The 24358-nt window shown below is 49.5% G+C and overlaps 2 protein-coding genes across 2 annotated transcripts in view; both read right to left on the minus strand.

The window, feature by feature from the left end:
• Nucleotides 1-3700: 3700 nt before the first annotated feature.
• LOC129328023 (major histocompatibility complex class I-related gene protein-like) lies at nt 3701-13702 on the minus strand. Its single transcript, XM_054976762.1, has 8 exons — nt 13565-13702; nt 12396-12506; nt 11892-12179; nt 9794-10072; nt 8318-8602; nt 6336-6422; nt 5351-5392; nt 3701-3708 (listed from the first exon to the last, which is right to left on the minus strand). Exons 1-8 carry the CDS (start codon nt 13629-13631, stop codon nt 3701-3703), a joined length of 1167 nt encoding a protein of 388 aa, XP_054832737.1. The 5' UTR covers nt 13632-13702.
• Nucleotides 13703-20932: 7230 nt separating this feature from the next.
• LOC129328024 (zinc finger protein 208-like) overlaps nt 20933-24358 on the minus strand; it is a 53062-nt gene continuing 49636 nt past the window's right edge. The window contains exon 4 of the mRNA XM_054976763.1: nt 20933-23136. Within this exon, the coding sequence (XP_054832738.1) occupies nt 21498-23136 (1639 nt within the window). The 3' untranslated portion in view covers nt 20933-21497. The remainder of the gene's footprint in view (nt 23137-24358) is intronic.

The raw sequence follows: 24358 nt of genomic DNA on the forward strand, positions 1-24358 counted from the left end.
TGCAAATTTTATCAGCCTTCCCTCTATTCCTTCATCCAATTGTCAATGTGCAGGGTGGTGGAATACACAAAGGCCATCCAGTTTAACACTTTGCTAAGGTGATGCCATCTCAGCCACCCTCCCCACACAGATTAGGTCACAGGCAGAGAGCAGGTGCCACACTGAGAAGGCCCTGCAGAGTAGATGTCTCTAAATGACCACTCAAGCAAGTGAGTCAAGCCACAGGCTTCAAGGAAAGGCAGGAAGTCCACTGGGGAACTAACCCAAGAGAAGACATCTCTTCTCCCAAGAGGGCTCTCGGTAAGTCTCTGAGCAAAGTCAAGAGGAAGGGGTCCCTCCTCAAGGTCAATGTACAGAGCACCAAAAATGGATGGAATCACTGAAGGGCAGATTTACTAGCACTGCTTCTCGGCCTGCCATCCCTGGATCATGTAGACAGAAGTATTCTCCAAGTTCCGTGCTGGAAACTTAGGCTCCTGATTTGGATCAAGACCATAGCAGATAGGAAGACTGAAGCCTCCTGCTGCTGCAGTATTGGCCTGAACCGAAATGGCCCCGAGTGACTGTTCTGCAAATCCTAATTGGTCCAGGGCAAGCCTGGAAATTAAACACAGCACTCCCAGAATGCATCTATGAACAGGGATAGACTTGGAAACAAGGCATTGCGTAGTCAGAGCCTTAGGTTATTATTTTTTAAAAAGATATATGGAATTTTCTTTTGCTCAGAAGTTCAAAGAATCACAAGAGCTGGAAGCGGCCTATAGACCATCAACCCCCTGCCCAGTGCAGGAACAGCCTAAAGCATCCTTGACTAGTATTCATTCAGCTGCTCCTTGAAGACTGCCAAAGAGACGGAACCCACCACATCCCCAGGCAGCCGATTCCCCTGCTGGATTACTCTTAATGAGAAGTTTTTCCTCAAGTCCAGCCAGTACCTTCCCTCCTGTAATGAGCCGTATCCTCTGTTGCCAACAGAGCCTCTTCTTCTCCAAACTGAACATTCCCGGGTCCCTCAGTCTTTCCTCGCAGGGTTCGGTCTCCGGGCCCCTGAGCATCCTGGTTGCTCTCCTCTGCACCCGTTCCAATTCGTCCACATCCTTTTTGAGGTGAGGCCTCCAGATCTGCACAGTTGTTATTAGCATCATAAGGGGCTCCTTCTCCTCCCATATAAATGTCTAAGGGTATCCCATTTTCAAGACTAGTACCAGCTGACCCACCCACCCACTCCAAAAAAACAACACACCTACCATCCATGGAGATGTCAGACCCCTGCTTACTTCCTGCAAAAAAAAAAAGTGGGGAGAGTTAGTATCACTGGCATCATAAACCCTTCAGCTGCCCTATGAAAACCGTCCCCATGCTTTGGAAATTTAAAAAAAGCGCCCACCGTAGAAAATCTGATCCTAGATCAGATAAATGGAATCCCCCAAAAAATACAGAGGAGGGAGAAGAAACAAAGAAATAGACAGAGATTCCTGCAGAAGAGTTTATTTACTTGGGACTTGCAGCCAGAGGGCATCCTAACTTGTGTTGTATTGATTTGATTTGATTTATACCCCACCCTCCCCACAGATGGGCTCAGGGCAGCTAACAACATAAAAATACATGAAAAATCACAAATATAAAATTGATAATAATTAAAAAATTAAAAAATCATTGAAATACTCCAGGAGCAGGCTATTCAATAAATACTGGGGGTCCGTATGCGGGCATAGCAGATGGCCAAGGGCAGCCCCAGAAGAAGTGGTGGTCTTAGATGGAAGGAGGACACCCACTGGCACTCAACCGAAGGCCCGGTGGAACATGTCCATTTTACAGGCCCTGCGAAACTGTAACAGGTCCTGCAGGGCCCGGATCTCCAGTGGGAGAGCATTCCATCAGGCCGGGGCCAGGGCAGCAAAAGCCCTGGCCCTGGTGGAGGCCAGGCGGATGTCCTTCAGGCCGGGGACCACCAGGAGTTGCTTGTCTGCAGAGCGCAACACCCTGCGGGGGATGTAATGGAAGAGGCGGTCCCCCAGGTATGCAGGTCCCAGTCCATGAAGGGCTTTAAACACCAAGGTTATCACCTTGAACCGGATCCGGAACTCCACTGGGAGCCGGTGCAGCTGGCATAGCATAGGATGAATGCACGCTCGGATTGGCATTCTGGTAAGGACGCATGCCACTGCATTCTGGAAAAGCTGTAAGTTCCTGGTCAGGCCCAAGGGCAGCCTAGCGTAGACTGAGTTGCAGTAGTCTAGCCTGGAGTATCCAAGATCACACCCAGGCTCCTCACCGTCAGCGAAGGTTTCAATTGTACCCTGTTGAGGGCTGGGAGCTGGGTCCCCAGTTCAATTGCCCCATGACCCAGACACAGAAACTCCGTCTTCAGGGGATTCAATTTCAGGCGACTCTGATGTAACCATACTGTCACAGCCTCAAGACCCTTGGCCAAGGAATCCAGGACGAGATCAGACTGGCCGGTCATCAGCAGATAGAGCTGAGTGTCATCCGCATACTGGTGACACCCCAGCCCAAAGCTGCAGGCTAACCGGGTGAGGGGGTGCGTATAGATGTTAAATAGCATCGGGGAAAGAATCACCCCTTAAGGGATGCCGCATACCAAAGAATGGCGAGTGGACATCTGTTCCCCGAGTGCCACCCTCTGTCCCCGATTGCGAAGGAAGGAGTTCAGCCATTGCAGGGCTGTTCCACGAATCCCCACATCGGCAAGGCGGTGGGTCAGAAGATTACGATCAACCGTGTGTTGAACGCTGATGTAAGATCTAAAAGTATCATCAGTGCCGACCCGCCCCAGTCCAGGTGTCGCCGCAGATCATCTGTGAGGGCGACCAGAGCCATCTCTGTACCATGGCCAGGCCTGAAGTCGGACTGGAATCTCTCTCTCCAGGCCCTGCTTCCAAGCCCAGGGTTTTACCTTCCTTCAGCCTCCCTGGACTCCAGTCCCTTTTATCCCCCAGCCTCCCAGCCCTCTTTCTGCATGTTCCCAGCCCTCCACTTCTCTGCCTGCCCTGTCCAGCATAATCCTTCCTCTCTCTTGGACCCTTGATGCCTTCTTCCGGCAACCAACTGGACTACTCATTTTCCTTACAAACCCTGTGCTGTTTGATATCATCAGTCTCCCATATAGCCAGGGCTCATTTCGAGGGGGAACGTGCTGGAACACAGTTCCAACAGTTCCCCAAAGAGGTCACATGCCAGGTGGCCCTGCCCACCTGACTCTCGGCCATTTTGGGCCCATTTCAGCCTGGATTGGGGCCAAAACTGCCCAGATCGGGCCTCCGACAGGTGGTGGATCACTCTCCTGCTCAGCAGCGGCCCGATCCTGACCATTTTCAGCCCTGTTTTGCCATTTTGGGCCCAAGTTTGGCCCTGAATGGCCAGGATTGGGTCCAAAACAGCCAGGATAGGTGATGTCAGGCAGTATGACATATGCAAATCAGTTATGCTAATGACACACTTCTGGTGATGGCAAGGGGTGTGGCATATGCTAATGAGGTATGCTAATGAGTTCCTCCAGCTCTTTTTCTACAAAATGACCTCTGCATATAGCTAATGTTCAACAAGGTTCTATCTGCAGATAATTCAGTCCAGGAATTCGCATCATGAACAGGAAAACCAGGACATTCCAGAAACTTAAGAAAAGTCCCAGGTTTGCAGGAAAAAATGAGGGGGGAAATACATGGGGCGGGGGGAGGGTTTAATCTCCTGCAAAGAGAGAAGCAGTATCTGTAGCTGTAAGAAATGAGTGATTTCAGTGGCTATTCTAGGGGTTTCTAGAAAACCACACCAGTATTGCCAGCCTTCAAGCCTTGGTTTCTGTTACTGTAAGGCAGAGGGAGAGGGCAAAGCTCTTTCCAGGGCTGTTTTGGTCTTTGAGGGAAGACTAACTGGGACTGCTCAGGCCACTTGGTACCAAGCGACTTGTATGATTCACCCAGGCTTATCTGCTTGCCAGTGTTCAACAGCACTATACCAGCAGCCACCTCCTGAGATAGCTACTATGGAATAGTAAAAGCTTCATACTAGGGCAGCAATAGCGAACCTATGGCACGCGTGCCACAGGTGGCACACAGAGCCCTCTCTGTGGGCACGCAAGCCAAGTCGCTGGATGACTAGGTCCAGGGCTCATTCGGAGGGGGAACACATTGGAACGGCGTTCCGTAGCTCTGAACAGAGATCATATGGGTTTTGGCCCTGCCCACGTGATTCCTTTTCCTCAATGCTGCCTCCCTGCTGTGGGTCTCTTTAGCAGCAGGAAGTGGAGGCAGCAGCTGGGCTGGCTTTCTAAATGAGGGCAAGCTGCTTTGATTTCACTTGCTTTGCTTTCATTTGTCACTCCTCAGTGAGTGAGTGAGTGAGTGAGTGAGTGAGTGAGTGAGTGAGTGAGTGAGAGAGTGTTTGCAAGCCGGACTGCTGGTATAACGGCAGGCAAGCTGCTTTGATTTAACTTGCTTTGCTTTCATTCCTGACTCCTAAGTGAGTAAGTGACTGAGAGAGAGAGAGAGAGCTTGCAAGCTAGGCTGCTGGCGTAAAGGAGGGCTAACTGCTTTGATTTCACTTGTTTTATTCTCATTTGTGGCTCCTGAGTGAATGAGAGAGAGAGAGAGAGATGTCAATTAGTTCGGACAACTGTATGACTTGTTTTTTCTAAATTAAAACCTCAGTATTCAGGTTTAATTGCAGTGTTGGCACTTTGAAATAAATAAGTTGGTTTTGTGTTGCAGTTTGGGCACTCAGGCTCAAAAAGTTTCGCCATCACTGGACTAGGCTCTGGGAGGCCCAGGTTGAAATCTACACTTAGCAAGAGTCGCATAACCTACTGGCAGGGCCGGCGCCACCATTGAGGGTGGGAAAGAGATGAGAGCAGGGAAAGGGGAGAGGATATGGGGGCTGCCAGAAAGAGGGGATACAAGGGTAAAATTTGGTCCCCCGCTGCCAAGTTGTGTATTCCCCACTTGTCTAATTTCCCCTCAGCTCCGATTGAAAAATCCCTTGAAGATTGGAGCTGGCTTTTCTTCTCCATTTCTGAGGACTGTTTTTACTGATAGTGTTTTACTATTTTATTTTATTATAAGCTGCCCAGAACATGTTCTGGAGGGTCGGGAGAGAGACACCTCAAATACGCTTATTTATGTTTCTTGTCTTGACTAAAATTTGCCCTTCAGGCCAGCTCTCCGGAGGCTCCGCTTGGAGCAGGCAAGCGACTCTGTAGCCAAGGAGTAGCCTGGCTGCAGAAGGACTAAGACCCCCCCCCCCTCCCTTTCCCAGACCACTTCAGTGGAGGGTAGAGGAGAGCTTGTGGGCCTGTCAGGTGACCCCCCCCCCCAAAGGAAGAGACATTACTTACCTGTTGCTCTTTCATAGCTGCTCTCAGGACAACGATTTTTTTCTGTAGAGAAAGAAACAGCAGGTCAGATCTGAAACTCTTAGTTCAAGAGAATTGAGGTGCCTCATTTACCCACGGAGAGGAACAGAGAAGTCCCTCCCAAGTATCAGAGCAGAGGGGGACCAGAGCAGACCCCCCCCCTTCCAGGCAAGAGGCTTCAGCATATTCAGAGGTGCCGTGCAAGAAGGGAGGGGGAGCGGACAGGCCTCCGTTCCTAGAATTGCAACATCAAAGGAAATTGCCTCTTTAAAATGAGAAATATATTTATACGCCAGATGCATTCCACAGAAGTTGGTGGGGCTTAATTCATTCCCGGCGTGTTTAAGGTTCTGGGTGAAAATCCAGCCAGGGGACAAGATGACCTCACTTGCCTTTCACCCCCCTGAAATTTGGATTTTGTAGGTTCAACATGAGAGGATTATTTTAAGTCTCATGTCCCGAAACATCCTGCCTCTTCAGCAAGGGGGAGGCCTAGAGGCCCTTGAGGCCAGAGTGGGGCGGGTTCCAGGCAGGGCTGGGGGGGGGGACAAGATGCTCAGCCCCTCCCTCCCCTCCTGCCTGAGGCACTGAAGGGACCCCTGGCCTGGGGAAAGACCTGTGAGCTGTCCCACCTCGGAGTGGGGGATTTTTACTGCTGGTTCCATGTCCTGTCGTATCTGTTTGGTATATGACTTTTGCTGTCAGCCACCTTGAGTCCTGCTTTTCGAGAGAGAGAGGCGGGCTAGAAGTAGTTTAAAGCCAACAAACACTTTCCAGTCCATGTTCAAAATATTATGTGAGGGGAGAGATTGTGGATCCCACCAGATGTGGGAGCTCTGCTGCTGCCCGAAACCCTTTGCTTCCACCACAGTCCTCAGTGGGAATCTACCACAAGAATCAGTCACAGACACGCCTCCTACACACACACACGCCTCCTACCCAGCCGAGGCATTCCCTGTTTACTTACTCAAGTAGTAGGCAACTCCAGCCCCCAGCAGGATGAGAGCAGCCAGGACCCCCAAAAGGACTCCCACAATGAGCCCCACGTTGGATGCTGAGGACGGAATGGAAGAAAAAATACCGTTATTCAGCCCGGCGGCAGCTCTCCGAGGCCTCAGGCCTTGCTGTTTCCAGATGAAGGATTTCAGGGTGCTCAAGGTGGTAGGCGTTAAATTTAGGAGTTTCTTTGTGCAACTCCACGCTCCACACGCAGTTCCTACCCCCACTCCCCCTGCCAGAGAGGGGCCCCCAGAGCCCCCCTCTACATTCTGCCCCGACTCACTAAGTCCCACCCCTTTAACAGAGGAGTACAAGCAAACAGGTGAATACCCCCAAGCAAGCACTGGGGGCTACTGGGAGATGCTGCTGTAAACTTTGACATTGTGTGTGGGGTGGTTGGCGGGGGTGTCATGGAAAAGGAAAAGAACTCAGATATCTATAGTTAGGTACACAGAGCTCAGGGGCTGGATGGAGAGGCAGGGACAAAAGCAGGTATCTTGTGTTAGTGTATCGAAATAGCAGTGACTGAGGGGATCGAGGGAAATATCCTGAGACAAAGCAAACTATTTCGATAGGCTGAATTTCTTGGGTGGGTCTATTTGTAGAAAAAGAGCTGGAGGAACTCATTAGCATAACATATTAGCATAACTTATTAGCATATGCCACGGCCCTTGACATCACTGGAAATGTGTCATTAGCATGACTGATTTGCATATGCCACACCCCTTGACATCACCTACCCTGGCTGCTTTGGACCCAATCCTGGCCATTCAGGGCCGAAATTGGGCCCAAAATGGCCAAAAGGGGCTGGAACTGGCCAAAAAGGGGCCCAAAATGGTCAGGATTGGGCCGCTGCTGAACAGGAGCATGATCCACCACCCGTCAGAGGCCCGATCCAGGCTGTAACGGGCCCAAAATGGCTGAGAGTCAGGTGGGTGGGGGCCGCCTGACATATGACCTCTTTGGGGAACTGCCGGAACTGCGTTCCTGCGCATTCCCCCTCAAAATGAGCCCTGGGTCTATTATTTATTTATGTCACATGACATTTATATTGTTTTATTTACGTTTTATTTATGTCTCACTGAAACTCAAGGCAGATTACATAGTGTGAGATTTGTACAGTCAGTATCAGGGACATTTCTGTAAACTATGCCACAGGGCAAATAAATGCAAGTTTCCAAAGGCAATGCCTTAGCAAGACTCCAATACAGAGTTGAGGAAATGGTGAAAGAGAGCATAAGCAATTCGAGGGCTGACATTAGACAACAGGAAGCACGGCTATCACATAGGAGCACACATTTAAAGCAACATATACAATGGAAGGCAGCATAACGGTGAAGTCGATGGTCCCTAACTCATTAGTGAAGCATCTCTGAGACCATCTCCCTACAATACAGTCCTCCTATATTAATTAAAAGGTGTTTTGAATAGTTCAGTTTTGCGTCGTTCCATCTTTCTCTCTCAGGCAGATACAGCCTGTCATTTCAATCAAGGCGGGGTGTGTGTGAGCGATTGTAATTTTGTTGAAGCAGAGTCCTGCTTTCCCCTCCTGTAAATAATTCTAATTTGTACTCCTTGCTTTATCCACCAACCCAATCAGCGTCGAGCCCGTCTAAGGAAGAGAAAAATCCACTCATGACGTTCATTGTGGAACAAGAAGCAGCTGAAATGACCTCCGGTTCCCATTGTGACCTCCCCAGTGTCTCTCTGTGACAGCAGCATGTATTTGTTCATATGGCCTCAATGGCCACTTGCAACTCAGGCCATAATAATAAAATCAACTTGGTCACTGCTGCTGGAAGGTGTGATAGGAGAGATTGGAGACCCCAGAAAGCACCTGGCGGTCTCAGCCTCCCCCCCTCCTCTATAGGCAAGAATTCACACTCCATACTCAGCTCCTATCCAACCCCAAAGGGAGACAGCCTTGCCCCCCCCCCCCACGTCTCTCACCTGGCTCTTCCCAAGCTAAATGCAGGGGCTCCCGCAGGCTGTCATGTCCCACCTGGCACCGGTAGCGGCCCCTGTCCTTGGGGTCCACCTCGATGCTGAGCCAGGTGTGGTAGGTCCCATCTGAGTTGGGGACAACACCCCCTGTCAAGGTGTCCTGCCACTTGACCTCCCCATCCTTTGTCCAGGCGATCTCAATCTCCTTGGGGTAGAAGCCGTGGGTCTGGCAGATGAGGGTCTCCTGGCCACCGTAGCCCTCCTTGCGTGCCACCTTTACTGTTGGGCGCTCTGTGGAAATGACAATGTCATCCTGTGTTAACTCACTACATCTCCGGAGGTGACAGATTGGAGGCTGGCCTTGAGGGGAACCCCATGGGGTCATCTAGTCCTACCCCAAACCTGGAGCATCTCCTAGAGCTGAAACACTCCCTAGAAATGGATTCTCTAGCCTTTATTTCAAAATTAATGGTGCCTCTGAGACAGGCCCAGTGAACATTTCAGGGCTTGGGGGTGAACATCCTTCCTTTACCTGCATTTCATTTTTTACTCTAAATAATAATATTCATTTAGTGAACCCATCAAGAAGCAACTCCTCCTTACACCCCACATATACACACTGTCAGGCCTGGCTAGGGACTCTCTCGGGCTCTATCCTTCATCAGACACAGCTGTATGAGTTAAAGGTCTTTATTATGAGATTTCCACTAGTAGAACACTGTACAGAGCAAATTGCCTGAAATGCCAAAGCGAAGCCCTCCCAGAAAAGTTGTCCCCCACCCATCTCCTCCCCCTAGTCCAAATGAAAGTCAGTTGAAGTTGGCGCATAGCTTCTAAGCGGGGAAAACCCAAGGAGAGATGCAGAGCTCAGTCCTCCAAGTGGGTCGGCTCCCAGATGCTCCCTCCCACCTGCACGGATAACACCGTTCGGCAGAGGCAGCAGCGAACGCCCAGCCAAGAAAACAGCGAAGCAGCTGGTCTACTCCCCATCCCCTCCCAATAGTTAGACCCCCACATGAATGGCTTGCTAGCCTGTCTGACGTTATCCCCCCACCCCAAACAATCTTTATATCACAATTACTCCTCCAATTCATTGAGGGGAATAGTGCAAGGAGGAAGGCAGAGGGAAAAGCGGTAATTCATCAAACGTATTAGCAAGGCTTGTTTTAATAAAGAGCGGGAAGCATTGGCATAACTCCCCTCCCCCAGGCAAGACTCTTGCACGTGCCTGCCTGGCTCTTGGGCAGGATCTATCTGCATGGGCAGTCCTGGGGTGGGGGAGGACTGTAGCAATTTAACCTGTGGGGGGGGAGGGAAGAAGGAGCCACTTCTTTAAGCGCGCAGCCTAACCTGAAGACTGGGCTGGGACAGGAGAGGGAAAGATCTTGAGCCCTGGGAAGGATCTTTTGACTCATGGGGAGTGCCCAGACCCAAGCCCCAACGGAGCCCCCCAGAGGATGCCTCTACCCCCAGGTTCCTCACCTGTCCTCTGCAGAGCCTCCTTTCCATACTCCAGGCGCTTTTGCAGCCAATCAATGCATTTCTCGTCCAGGTAGGACATGCATTGCTTGGAATAGTTCAGAAGGGAGTCCAACTTCTGCTTGGAGATCTCGGCCTGCCTATCTGCCGCCGTCCAGCTGAGGGTCTCCTTGTCGAAGTCCAGGAAGTCCTCCCCATCATAGCCAAACTTCCAGTACCTCAGCCCAAGCTGCTCTTCTGTTCCCCCCTCACAGCCATACGTGAGCTGCAGCGTGTGGAGCCCTGGAAGAGGCAAGGGGAGAAGAGATGTGTCTGTATATGGGGAGGGGCCTCTCGCCTCTTAAAAGGAAGCAACAGGGGAAAGAGGCTTGAAGAACAGGGGGCTGCAGACTGCTCTCCCTCTCCCTGGTGGCCCCAGCCTCACAAAGGCACCCCTCCCCCAGGGGTCCCTGCCTGCCCATTTGCAAAGGGGCTGTTCAGACAGGAGCTGAAGCAGGGAGGGAGGAGTAGATCTTCCTTCCTATCCAGTCTCATTGGAGAACTGTTCTGCACCCCTGCAGTGATGGGGGAGGATTTCCTAGGAGGAGGAAGGATCATGGAGGTCATGAGATTAGGGCATATGTACAAAGGAGTCACCCTCGCCATATCTCCTGCTTGGGGTTGCTTCCAGTGGCCTGTTGGCGGGCAGTCCAATTGAATTCAGGTCTTGCTACCAATCCGCACCCCCTCCCCATTCCTCAGGTAAGGAGGCCTAAAAATTAAGGACGGAACTAAAAGCGAGTCTGGTGGAGTGGTCAAGAGCGGCAGGACTCTAATCTGGAAAACCAGGGTTGATTCCCCACTCCTCCGATTGAAGCCAGCTGGGTGACCTCAGATCAGTCACAGCTCTTTCTGAGCTCTCTCATCCCCAGCCACCTCACAGAGTGATTGTCATGAGGATGATAGTAACATACTCTGTAAACTGCTCTGAGTGTAGCATTAAGTTGTCCTGATGGGCAGTATATAAATCAAATGTTGTTCTAATAGCCTAATATTCTTGAAACCCAACCCGGTACTTGGGTGTTTGTTTCTAAGTTATTTTGGATGATCTTTTATGTTGAAAATTCCCAGGAACTTGAAAAATTTACTGCATCCTCTTCCACACAGCATTGCCCATGCAAGCCCTTCCTCCATTACACATTTGAAGGGCCTGTTCTCAGAGGGTCAGTCTAGATGTTCTCAGGAGATCCCCAAGGCGTGTCAGCACCTGGGACCTGTTGGTCTCAGGAAATGTTTCCCAAACAGAGTTCTGCCGAACCCTGGGCTTCCATAGATCATCATCTAGGGTTCCATTAGAAATTGTGGGACAAATATAAAGTATGGTGAAAAAAACCAAAAATTGCTCAAAAGATCACAGTTATTAACATTCTATTTAGTTGTATTGTGCCTGTGTTTGTTTCCTGATGTTACACAGCACTGACGATACAAATGACAATAATTTAGCAGTAACAGAATTGTTCTCGCTGCCATCAACTTTTTCTGGCCTGCAATTAATTTCATAGGCAGGGATTCCTCGGGGTTTGGAAAATTGATTTGGGGGTTCCTCCATGGAAACACGATTGGGAGCACTGGTCTAAGGGAACGTTCCAGCAAGGAAAGCCATCTTTCCTCCCTCCCTCCCGTTGTAACACCTATGGAAGGGAAAAGTGGGAGGCGGATTTCCGCACCCATCCTCCTTCCACCTCCCTTCCCCAAGTTGTAGGGATTGCAACACCCCTCCCCCCAGGCTCTGTGCTGCACAATAAGGAAACTTTGCTGCTGTGGGTGGGGGCAACTTTTATTCTAGCCTGCCCCCCCAGAACACCCCCCTGCGCTGATTACTGGCTTTGCCAGGTGCTGAAGGGGAGGTGCAGCTACCCCACTGCTTTAGTTGGCATCAAAGTCTGCCAGTGAAAGAAAAGCCAGAATTGGTGTAGTGGAAAGGAGAGAGGGCTTCTTGTCTCCTGGGAGGAGCCCCCACCTTTTCCTTACCTCCTGAGCAGCAGCCCCGCCTCCTTCTCTTATGCTGGGGAGGGATGGGGAGGCGGAGACACTCTGGCTGGCTCCTCCCACCGCCACTCACCTGTGCCACTGGTCTGGTTGTAGCTATTCTGCAGGGCCACTAAACTTTTTTTGAACAAATCCTCATTGCGTAGCAAGGCTTGACTCTCTGCACTCCAGTCCCTGGGATTGTCCTTCTCCACCTTCTTCATCCAGGGGGCAACAGGCACCTTTTCCTGAGTGTTGCTGTCATAGTGAGTGATGGGCTGGTCATCTATGTACACCACAACGATGAACCGGGGCAGCCCCTGGCTGGGCTGAGATACCCCCGTGTAGAAATACCGCATGGAGTGTGAGGTAGAGGAGGAGCCTGGAAGGAGGAAGAGAAGCTGAGGGGGGCAGAGTTAAGGGGACGGCAGGTGAGGAAGGAAACTCCCAAACCTCAGTCCCTGATCCAGAGACCCAGTCTGTAGGGGGGGGGGACTACACAGGAGAGAACAAAAATTGTTACAAGGGACTTCAAGGAACGGGGGAGGGAGTTTAAAAGCTGGGGAGGGGAAGGAAAGAGGAGAGGAGGGTGGCACACCTCTGTAGAAGGAGAGACCTTTGGGATGGAGAGAAGATTGTCTGGGCTCCCGGGCATCGCCCCGTCTCCTCGCCAAGGCTTCCGCAGTCCCACATAATCCTCTGGGCTGGACTGAAAGGAAAAGATTCTTCAGAACCAAGTGGAAAGCTTCTGGATTGCTGGCAGAGACTGGGTGAGTGATTCAGCATTCGTTTATTTAAAATACATTATTTTGAATTATATAAAATATAAATTCTCCCCTGGATTAGCCTGCATGAAGAAAACCCTGTTGCCTGGAGAGTCCCCGCCAGCAAGCCAAGGGGCGGACTCTGCCACAGCACGCAAAGAAGGCCTCAGCCAGGCAGTCCGCTCAGCAAACAGGGTCCGCCGCTTGCTGGCCTCAGGTTGCTGACCTCCAGCATTGCAAGGGATTCCCACCCATACAACCGACATCCGATTGTACTTGTTCTGTCAGTGTCCCAGCTGCAGTTCATACTAAGTTGCGCCGTATACTCCACCTTGGGTCTCAGTGAGAAAGGTAGACTATGAATGAATGGCTGAATGCACGCATGAATGGCATTATGCACTGGGTCTCTATGGCATTATACAGCTCTAGATCTCCTGGAATTTCTGAAGATTGAGTTGACAACTTTAGCTTGACTCACCGGGGGGGGGGGGCAAGTCACAGGAAGCCTTCAGCATATATTATGGGGTGGGGGAGAGACAGAAGTTCAGGGAATCTTCTGTCAGAAATGCGGCCAGAATGAAGCAAACCATAGGGGGAAACGCCCCCCCCCGCAAAGGCCTGAAAGCTCAAGGGGGGGGAGTTCCCTGGAATTCCCCCAGCTTTAGAAAAGAAGGTACCTGGGGACCCCCCTTGAGCTTTCAGGCCCCCATACAGGCAAATTTCTAGGAACAGGGCGGGGGGCACTTTAGGCACTGGAAGCGCGGAGTTCCAAGGGGAGGGGGCGCCATTTAGGGAACTGGGAGCCAGGCGCTGCAAAGAGGGGAGAGCAACGCGGCGCCTGCCCCGAAGCACTTACAAAACGCGCCAGTTAAAGAAAGGGGTTTTGCAAAGAGCTCCGGGTGGAGAAACGCACCCCCTCCCCCAACACACACACATACCCCATGCATCATCCCCCGGCCACTATTGCCCTCCCTCCAGCAATTAAGGAAATGTTGGCACTCACCGTAGCCCCCCACCAGCAGAAGGGCGACTACCCCCAGAAGCAGGCGGCCCCGCGGGAGCGAATTCATCCTTCATTGCGGAAGAGCCATGGCCACCTTTTTGATCCTGCAAAGTTCGCGCGGAGTCAGTGCGAACCTGCGAGCGGTCCCAGGAAGAAGGCGAAATTGGCAGGAGAGGGGGCTAGTCCTCCAATCGGGAAGAGGCACTCTAGTTTCGTCATCGGTCGCCAGGCAGATCCTCCGGCGGCAGCCTGAGCGCTCGCTGGGAATTGAGGAAGCCGCTTCGGCGGGGGCGGGGGCGGTGCAAAGGAGACTCTGCACGAGAACGAGACCTTGCCAACCCGACGGGAGAAGCTCCGGGGGGGGGCGCTGTAAAGGAGGCTCTTTGCAGGAGAACAAGCCCTTACCAACCCGACGGGAGGAGCCCCGGGAGCGTGAGCACGGCAGGAACTCCAGAGGGCGGCCGAACCGAAGCGAGCGGGTTGGAGCAGAAATCCCGGTTCCCCTGGGCTAGCAGGGCAGCGTTTCTTGGCTGTCCTGCTTGAGCGCTGGGGCTCGCTGGTTCTCGCGTCGGGAAAAGAGTCTCAAAAAGAGCCTCAAAAAGATCTGCTGGGGACGGGGTAGAAGCCGGGACGGGCTTGGAGCCGGCGCTAAACAAACAGAGGTACCCCAAAACAGTGGGAAGCATTAAAGACTCTTACAGAACAAGATTTTAGAAGTGAAAACATGGAAGTAGCATGCTTTTATTAACCCTTTCCCAGCTAAAATTGCTCCCGGGCTCTCACTGAATACTAGAACCACCCAAACCGGTGGGAAGCATTAAAGACCCGGGAGAACAAGATCCTCGAAAGGGGGTTCCTCCTTTTCCTAAACCCTTTCCGTCACAGGTCCCACCCCCCAAATCTCCAGATTTTTCTCCAAGCAGGATTTGGCGCCCCTAAAACTGGGGAGTCCAAGGATGGTGGTTGGAGCAGCCAACGTCCTCCTCGAGCATGTAGCAACAGGCGAGGAAGAGAAGGGGCTTCCAAGCCGGAGCAGGTTTGCTATTCTATTTCTGGGGGACTGGCCCTCAGGAGGCCAGACCTCCGACTGAGTTCTGCTGGCAGCTGAGCGTGGAGGAAGAAAGGCGTCCCCAAGGACCCTCAAGAGACCCCCCCCAAAAAACTAGGAAAGCTTAGAAAGCGCGCATTAGTGTCTAGTCGGAGGGCCAGGCTCTTCCTCCATGGAGGGAGGAGGTAGGGTGGAGAAAGTCCTGCAGCTTTGGGAGTGGAGGCGGGAGGCGTGGCGTTGGGCTAGGGGCGGGACTTCAGTGGAGCATAACGCCAAAGGTCCCCCCCCCCCTCCAAAGCAGACGTTTTCTCCAGAGGAACTACTCCCTGCATTCTGGAGATCAGTTACAATTCTGGGAGATCTCCAGCTCTCCCCTGGAGGATGGCAGCCCAAGAGGGGCTGAGGCAGTGGCCGCTGCCCCTCTCCTCCCATCTGGGGACTCGCCTCATCTCCACCCACCCATGGGGGGCGTGGGGGGCAGAAAAGAGGGGCTGTATGTGGACAGAGGCCCGTCTGGAGGGTGGATTCCCAGATGCTTGTGCAAATCTGTTGTGCTTTTTAAAATTAATCCATGCTTCATCTTAACATTAAAGAGCATAAAACCACGGCTGCTGAATAATAGATGAAATTTGCTGGGGAAAGGGGGTCCACCATTCTGATTCCCCCGCCTCCCCTCCACCCACTTAGGCAACAGCCTCCACCTCTCCCCTCCTCCACCCGTTTTTCTAGCCAGTGTTTTGAGTGGGCAGGGATTAATGGCTACATGGAACCTCCCTCTTCAGTGGCAGTGTACCTGCCTGCCTGGCTTGTGGGCTTGCCGGGGTCACCTGGCTGGCCCTCCAGGAAGCGGTGTGCTAGACTAGATGGGTGCCCCTTTGGATCCAGGAGGGCTGTCCTTTCTAGAGTAGCCGCTTAGCGGATGCCCTCCCCCAACTGATAGATATAGGGAAAGTTGCCAGCCTCCAGTTGGGGCCTGGAGATCTCCAGGATTGCAACCAATCTCCAGGCTGAAGAGTTCTTCCCCTGGAAAAATGGCTGCTTTGGAAGATGGACTCACCAGATCTCCAGGAATTTCCCCAATCTGGAGTTGGCAACCTCAGTTTATAGTCCGACTATCTCGTTTGAGTGGCCGTAGCGTGTTATGTATGAGTGCCCCATTTCAACCACTTTTAAGGACAGGTGGGAAAACCCAGGCCTACCCACCCAAGTGCTTTGAACAAAAGAGGGGCGGAAATAATCCGTGCACCTTGCTGGACCATTGGCCGTGTCTCCCTTCTCTTCAGGCTCTGAGAAGACCCCTGTCAGGGCCTGTTATCCATTGTGACTCCATGTTGTATTCAGATGCTTTCTCATACTGTAGTTTCCCAGTGCCTTTCTGTCCACAGGTTGCAGATGCGTTCCCAGGGAAACGGGAAGGCATCTTATCTCCTAGTCCTAAGCAGCGCCCTTCGAAGTTCTCCCTCGCATTCCCAGGCTTCAACTGTAGCTAGACCATGGGGGGGGGGGATTCTGAGGGACTGTGTGATATACTGCTTTTGGTATCTGTCAAGTCATTATCAACAAAGCTTCCCTGTCAGCCAGAAGCTTTGATGCCTTTGGATTAATTATGGACACTTGTGCTATGAATGTAATCTTTCAATAAAGAACCTTTTGAGTCAAGACCTTGGATTTCTTGTAGCAAGGGGTTGGGAGATGAATTCAGAGTAACTTGAATTCCATAAACTGACAACCCATTTCCTCACAGCATCCAGAGACGGCTCATCACCTCCAAGGAGCAAAAGGCCCACCTGGTCGCCCTGAAGATGGCCCTTCTTCTGCTCCAGGGGCTTTTCTGCTCCTTCCACAGACTGTCCTATCCCTCCCTCTGGATAAAATGCCTGGGGTGGTCCCTCCCTCCCTCCCTCCCTCTTGGAGTTCACCCCCCAAGCCGAAATCAGTTTCCCTCTCTTGCGCTCAGAGCTTCCGGACCAGTTCCCAAGATGCAGGGAGAAACGGCCCACAAGTCTTCCAATCATAAAGGTTTACAATGGTAGAAGAGACCCCAGGCCTTCCCGCACCATTCTTAATATTAGCTGGCTTAATGTGGGGTGTGGGAATTGCCGGCGGGGGGCATTGCCACCTATCCTGCTCCTAACACCAGCTGGGTTAAGGCAGGCGGTGGGCATTCCCATCTGGTCCTCTCATAATATCAGCTGGGTTAAGGCGGGAGGGTGGGAATTGTCAGGGTGGGCACTGCTACCTGCTCTGCTTCTAATACCAGTTGGGTAAGGCGGGGGGCAGGCATTGCCACCTTCTCTGTTCCTGACCCCAGCTGGCTGAAGAGGGGTGCCCATTGCCATCTGCTCTGCTTCTAATACCACGGGAGTTAAGGCAGTGGGTGGGCATTGCCATCTACTCTGCTCCTAATACCACCTGGGTGAAGGCAGGGGACAGGCATTGCCACTTGCTTAGCTCCTGATCCCAGATGGCTGAAAGGGGGGGCATTGCCACCTATTCCGCTCCTAAAACCAGCTAGGTTAAGGTGGGGGTGGGCATTAACACCTCCTCTGCTAATAATACCAGCTGGGTTAAGGTGGGGGTGGGCATTGCCACATGCTCCACTCCTAATATTAGCTGGGTTAATGTGGGGTGTGGGAATTGCTGGGGGGGGGATTGCCACCTATCCCGCTCCTAATACCAGCTAGGTTAAGGTGGGGGTGGGCATTACAATCTGGTCTGCTCCTAATACCAGCTGGGTTAAGGCATTGGATGGGCATTGCCACCTACTCTGCTCCTAATACCAGCTGTCTTAAGGCAGGGGTGGGCATTGCTATCTGCTCCACTCCTGGTCCCAGATGGCTGAAGGGGAGTGGGCATTGCCACCTTCTCCGCTCCTAATGTCAGCTGGGTTAAGACAGGGGGTGGGCATTACCTGCTCTGCTCCTAATACCAGCTGGGTTAAGGCATTGGATGGGCATTGCTACCTGCTATGCTCCTAATATTAGCTGGGTTACTGTGGGGTGTGGGAATTGCAGGGGGTGGCAGGCATTGCCATCTGTCTCGCTCCTAATACCAGCTGATTTGGGGGGCATTGTGATCTGGTCTGCTCCTAATACCAGCTGAGTTAAGGTATTGGATGGGCATTGCTGCCTACTCCACTCCTAATACCAGCTGGGTTAAGGCAGGGGGTGGGAATTGCCGGGGTGGGCATTGCCATCTGCTCTGATTGTAATAGCAGCTGGGTAAGGCTGGGAGCAGGCATTGCCACCTGCTCTGCTCCTGGGCTCAGATGGCTGAAGGGGAGTGGGCATCGCAACCTGCTCTGTTCCTAATATTAAGTGGGTTAAGGCACTAGACGGGCATTGCTACCTGCTCTGCTCCTAATATTAGCTGGTTGTGGGGTGTGAGTGTGTGTGTGTGTGTGGGGGTGACTATTACCATCTGTTCCGCTCCTAATACCAGTTGGGTGAAAGCGGGGGTGGTGGTATTGGCACCTGTTCCCCTCCCAATCCCGGCCTTCCTGTCACGGCATGTTTTCTCCAGGGACATGGTGCCTCACCTGGGCTTCTCTCTGCAGCAGCGCCCTCTGGTGGTGCTGCAGGGTATAAAGTGAGTTGTCTGAAACACGCTTATTCAATTATATAGTAGGTGGTATATGTCTCCAGATAAATGAGCAAAAATGGGTAAGGGAATGTCAAAGAAATGCTGGAAATGTGATCAACACGAATGAACATTTTTATCAGTTTTGATGGAGTTGTCTTAATACAAAAAATTTTTGGTGCAAATTCATATGATAATAACAGAAAATTTTGAAGATCAATATACAGCTTAAACCGGAAGCCTTTTTGTTGGGACTAATGGACAAAGAGATGGAAAATAAACATGGCACCCTATTTTTATATATGACAACAGCAGCTAGGCTTTTATATGTGCAAAAAATGGGGAAATACAGTACTGCCTTCTGTGGGTGACTGGATTGTGAAAATGACGGAGTTAGCAGAGATGGCTAAACTTACAGTTCTGATCAGAGATAAAACACTGTCTACTTTTATAGTAAATTGGAAGCCCCTTATTGACTTTCTGCATGGGATGAGAAAAAATGAACTGATGATGATTTGTGGATTTGATTTCTAAGAAGATACGTTTGGGAAAACTAAATAGAAGGGGGCATTACTGAACAGGCAAATTTTGGCGCTATCAAAACAAGTATGATGTTTTAAAAGCTATGATAGGTGCTGTAGAGAAAAATGATTTTTATATATGTAGTTTTCTTTGTGCTTTTTCTTTAATTTTTGTTCTATTCTTTTTCTCTCATTTTTTTCTTTTCTCTCTCTTTCCTTTTTATAGGGATTTTAAATTTATCAATAAATAAAAAGTATTCAAAAAAGAGCAACTATTATTCAATATAAAGATAGAAATATATTTAAATAGAAGTGAAAATTAATTAATTGAATTTACTTTATTGGATTTCTTCCACGCCGCCCCTGCAAGCCAGCTCAGAGCAGGTTACAACACCATTCCAGTGATGCAATACATTAAAACAACAATACTGAATAGGGATAAAACTCCACCATTTCATTGTTCCAATACAAAAGTAAATCAGCATTAAATGGTTCACCATAATACATCCCACACACCAGTATCATGGAGGGAGGGCAGGCAGGTCACCAAGAATGTAAAATAAATGGACCAGAGGTTGCAGCAGAGGGGCCAACTGGGCAGTTTGCCCACACCTCAACCACCTCAAGTCTGGCAGAACATCCATCTTACAGGCCCGGTGAAATTGTATCGTGTCCCAGAGGCCCTAGCTTTGATGGAGAGTTCCACCAGGCTGGAGCTAGGGCCCTGGCCCTGGTTGAGCCAAGGTGAACATCCTTGGGGACAGGGACCACAAAAAGGTGTTTGTTGGCAGAATGAAGTGCCCTCCGGGGAACATATGGCGAGAGGGGGTCCCAAAGCTATGTTGGTCTGAATGAGGGGTTATTTCATAGAAAAAGAGCTGCAGGAATTCATTAGCCTAACTCATTAGCATATGCCATGCCCCTTGACATCACCAAAAGTGTGTCATTAGCATAATTGATTTGCATGTGCCATCACATATCCTGGCTGTTTTGGGCTTAATCCTGGCCATTCAGGGCCGAAATTGGGCCCCAAAAGGGAACATGGCCGAAAAGGGGCACAAAATGGTCATGATTGGGCTGCTGCTGACTGGGAGTGGGAGTGATCCACCACCTGTCAAAGGCCCAATCCTAGCCATTTCAGGACCAATTCTGGCTGTTTTGCACCTGATCCTGGCCATTTTGGGCCCAATCCTGGTGGAAATGGGCCCCAAATGGCAGAAAGTGGCCATTTTGGGCCCAGATTGGGACTGAAATAGCTGGGACCAGGTCGGTGCTGCGCAGGGGAGGGTTCCCTCACCCAGCACCGACCCAATCCAGGCTGAAATGGGCCCAACATGTCTGAAAATCAGGTGGGAATTGCCAGTTGACATGTGACCTTCTTGGAGAACTACCGGAACTGCGTTCCTGTGCATCCCCCCTCGAAATGAGCCCTGGTCTGAATCCATTAAGGGCTTTCAATACCTTAGTTAGTACCTTAAACTTGACCCAGAACTCGACTGGGAGCCAGTGCAGCTGACGCAAAACAAGTTGAAGCTGCATCCTAACCAGAGTCCAAGTAAGGATATGTGCCGCCATGTTGTGGACCAGTTGTAACTTCTGGATCAGCCTCAAGGACAGCCCTGCGCAGAATGATTTACAGAAATCTAACCTGGAGATGGCCGTTGCTCGGATCACCGTAGCTAGGTTGCCACTTGAGAGGTAGGGAATAAGTAAGCCACCTGATCTGATGAAGATAGAATAATGCAGATCTGGCAACTGCCATAACCACGGCCCCCATTGACAGACATCCAGGATCACGTCCAGGCTCCTCACCGGCATAGGTGCCAGCGTTGCTCCATCTAGGGCTGGGAGCCGTATTCCCGTACCTATCAATCCTTAATACAGGTAGAAGACCTCTATCTTCGTAGGGATCAACTACACTCGACTCTGCTTTATCTATCCAGTCACAGCTGCCAATGCTCTAACTAAGTATGTATATAAGCAAGTTTTATATAGTTACGTGATTTAATTGATGAACTATGATTTAATTGACAGTATGTTATACATTATGTACACACACACAAATAAAGATGATGTGTTTGGGTTCATATATGACCTAGATGATTACTGATGACCAAAACCGTGGATCAGTGTAGAGTTATGATTTAGATTATTATATTATGTAGTTTATATTTTATGGGTTTATGTTGATGAGTTTATTATTTGAAATATATAATTAACTATTTTTAAAAAATAAAGTATTGGCAAAATTATTCAAATTTAAATAATAACCATATCTTTGAGGGAATAAAAATAAAAAGCAGGGAAGGTCTTCCCATCACAGTCCCGAAGATAAAAGTGTTTGACAAGAAGAGGCTGGATGAATACTTGTCAGAGATGCTTTAGGCTGATCCTGCACTGGGCAGGGGGTTGGACTAGATGGTCTGTATGGCCCCTTCCAACTCTATGATTCTGTGATTCTATGATTCTATTCTATATATTCATGCTCTCAAATTCCAAAAGAAAAGTTATATTGAGGTAACAGAGATGTAACAACCCTTGTCCATAAATGAAATAACTGTTCAATTTTTATATTACAGAATCAAATCTATCAAACGACTAAGAAATCAAAATTGGCAAATGTTACGAAACAAATGATGAAAAAACAGAATAAATCCAGGCGGTATTCAGTTCTCCTTTTGACTAAATGTGAAGAACGTTGAAAGACTGATGTGAAGAAAGCTAACTGCGATTAGGTGGCTTTCTTGTGGTGTAAGGTAAGACAGCAACTGTGGGCATAACTCTTTCAATTTTCCAAGCATTCATATGGTTTCTCCCTTGAATGCATCTTTTGATGCAAACTTAGTTTGTCATTCCGAGAAAAACTTTTTCCACATTCCAAGCACTCATATGGCTTCTCCTTTGAGTGAATCTTTTGATGCACAGTTAGGATGCAGTTCCGAGAAAATCTCTTTCCACACTCCAAGCATTTGTATGGCTTCTCTCCTGTGTGAATCCTTTGATGCACAATTAGGCTGCTATTGTGGTAAAAGCTCTTTTCACACTCCAAGCATTTATATAGCTTCTCCCCTGTGTGAATCCTTTGATGTGCAGTTAGGTGTTGATTCTGAGAAAAGCTCTTTCCACACTCCAAGCATTTATACGGCTTCTCCCCCGTGTGAATTCTTTGATGTGCAGTTAGGCTGCCATTGTGGGAAAAACTCTTTTCACACTCCAAGCATTTATATGGTTTCTCCCCTGTGTGAATCCTTTGATGATAAGTTAGGCTGCTATTGTGGGAAAAACTCTGTCCACACTCCAGGCATTTATATGGCTTTTCCCCTGTATGAATCCTTTGATGCTTAGTTAGAGCACTACTGGCAGAGAAGCTCTTTCCACACTCCAAACATTTAAACGGCTTCTCCCCTGTGTGAAACCTTTGATGTATAGTTAGAGTACGAATGTCAGAGAAATTCTTTCCACACTCCAAGCATTTATATGGCTTCTCCCCTGTGTGAATCCTTTGATGTACTGTTAGGCTGCCATTCTGACAAAAGCTCTTTCCACACTCCAAGCATTTATATGGCTTCTCCCCTGTATGACTCCTTTGATGCTCTGTTAGGTGGTCATTCCGTGAGAAGCTCTTTCCACACTCCAAGCATTTATATGGCTGTTCCCCTGTATGAATCCTTTGATGCTCAGTTAGGGTGCTATTCCGAGAAAAGCTCTTTCCACACTCCAAGCATTTATATGGTTTCTCCCCTGTATGAATCCTTTGATGCTCAGTTAGGTGGCCATTTCGTGAGAAGCTCTTACCACACTCTAAACATTTATACGGCTTTTCCCCTGTATGAATCCTTTGATGTGCAGCTAGCCTAACACTGAGATGAAAGCTCTTTCCACACTCCAAGCATTTATATGGTTTCTCCCCTGTATGAATCCTTTGATGAGCAGCTAAGCGATAATTCCAAGAGAAACTCTTTCCACATTCCAAACATTTATATGGCTTCTCCCCTGTGTGAATCCTTTGATGGGCAGTTAGCCTGACACTGACATGAAAGCTCTTTCCACACTCCAAGCATTTATATGGTTTCTCCCCTGTATGAATGCTTTGATGAGCAGCTAAGCAATAATTCCAAGAGAAGCTCTTTCCACATTCCAAACATTTATATGGCTTCTCCCCTGTGTGAATCCTTTGATGTGCAGTCAGGAGTCCATTCCGTGAGAAGTTTTTTCCACATTCAAAGCATTTATACGGCTTTTCTCCTGTGTGAATCCTTTGATGTGCAGTTAGGCTGCCATGCTGAGAAAAGCTCTTTCCACACTCCAAACATTTAAATGGCTTTTCCCCTGTGTGAATCCTTTGATGTGCAGTTAGGCTGCCATTGTGAGAAAAGCTCTTTCCACACTCCAAGCATTTATACGGCTTTTCTTCTGTGTGAATCCTTTGATGTGCTCTTAAGGGATCAGTCTCAGGGAAGCTCTTTCCACACTCCAAACCTTTATATTGTGTTTGCCATGTTGTAATGTTCTGGTATTTTTTCAGACTGAATTTGTAGCTGAACTTTTTCTCAATTACGGGACCTTTCTGTCTTCTCTTTCTAATCTGCATTTCATCTTCAGCTGGGGCTGCCTGCATTTTTCTGCTCTGAAAAGCAACCAATCCCTTCGTCTGAGTTTGCTTTGCTTCTATTTTCCATCTGCATTGTCCGTCTGGTACCCACTGATCTCCAGACGTCACTTCCGCACACAGATCTTCCTCTTTTTCCACAATCCCTCTTCCTGATTCCTTCTCACTTGCCCTCTCTCGTCTATCTGCAACTGAAAAAGAGAGAGAGGAGTCAGTGGGGATGAAAAGGAAGAGAATACTAATTAGCAGGTACGGACAGTAGAGAAGGACTTTTTCCACAGTGAGAACCAGGGAGCTGGAAAAACCTTAGCAATATCTAACCACATGCTAGTTTGTTTTGGAAACAGAGAAAGTGATAAGATAGAGAGTTGCTGTTAAGGTTCATCTGTTTTTTGTACTGATTTAGGATGCACACAGATACAGAATGGGAAAAGAAATGCTTTTTAAAAAGTCATGAATTTTACTGATAGTTTTTGTTTACCTGAAAGGAAAAAACTATGGAAAGAGTTAAATCCAGAGTCTGAAGTCATGAGCAGACAAGACAGGTCCTCATACCTGAAAGAAACCCAAGTTTGCAGAAGAAGCAGAAATAGTAAAAAGAAATAGATTGCCAGGATGGGGGAAGGGATGGGGAGCTATAAGAAACAAATGTCCTTGGTTGCTGTTGCTAGGCAACCGCACAGTATTGCCAGCTTTCCTGTTTTGGTTTCTGTCAGACAGAACCACAGTGATCGGGCACGGCTCTTTCCATGGCTAAGGGACAACTCATCAGGGTCTGCAGCAACCCCTGGGTTACTTTAGACCACACGAGTTGCATAACTCACCCAGGACCGTCTGCTTGCTACTAGTCAACAGCAGCCATACCCAAAAATACAGTGTAAAATAGTTAACAGTTTCAGTAGTTGGGACAGTTTTTTGTTTCCTTGACATATTTCTCCGATCGCCTCCTGTGTCTTCTGAACCAATTCAGTAGATAAAAGTTTGGAAGTGGCGTGACGTGGAGGACATTACTGCAGCTTACCACTCTGCACCACAGG

The sequence above is a fragment of the Eublepharis macularius genome, chromosome 4 (assembly GCF_028583425.1).
Source record: "Eublepharis macularius isolate TG4126 chromosome 4, MPM_Emac_v1.0, whole genome shotgun sequence".
Lineage (NCBI taxonomy): Eukaryota > Metazoa > Chordata > Lepidosauria > Squamata > Eublepharidae > Eublepharis > Eublepharis macularius.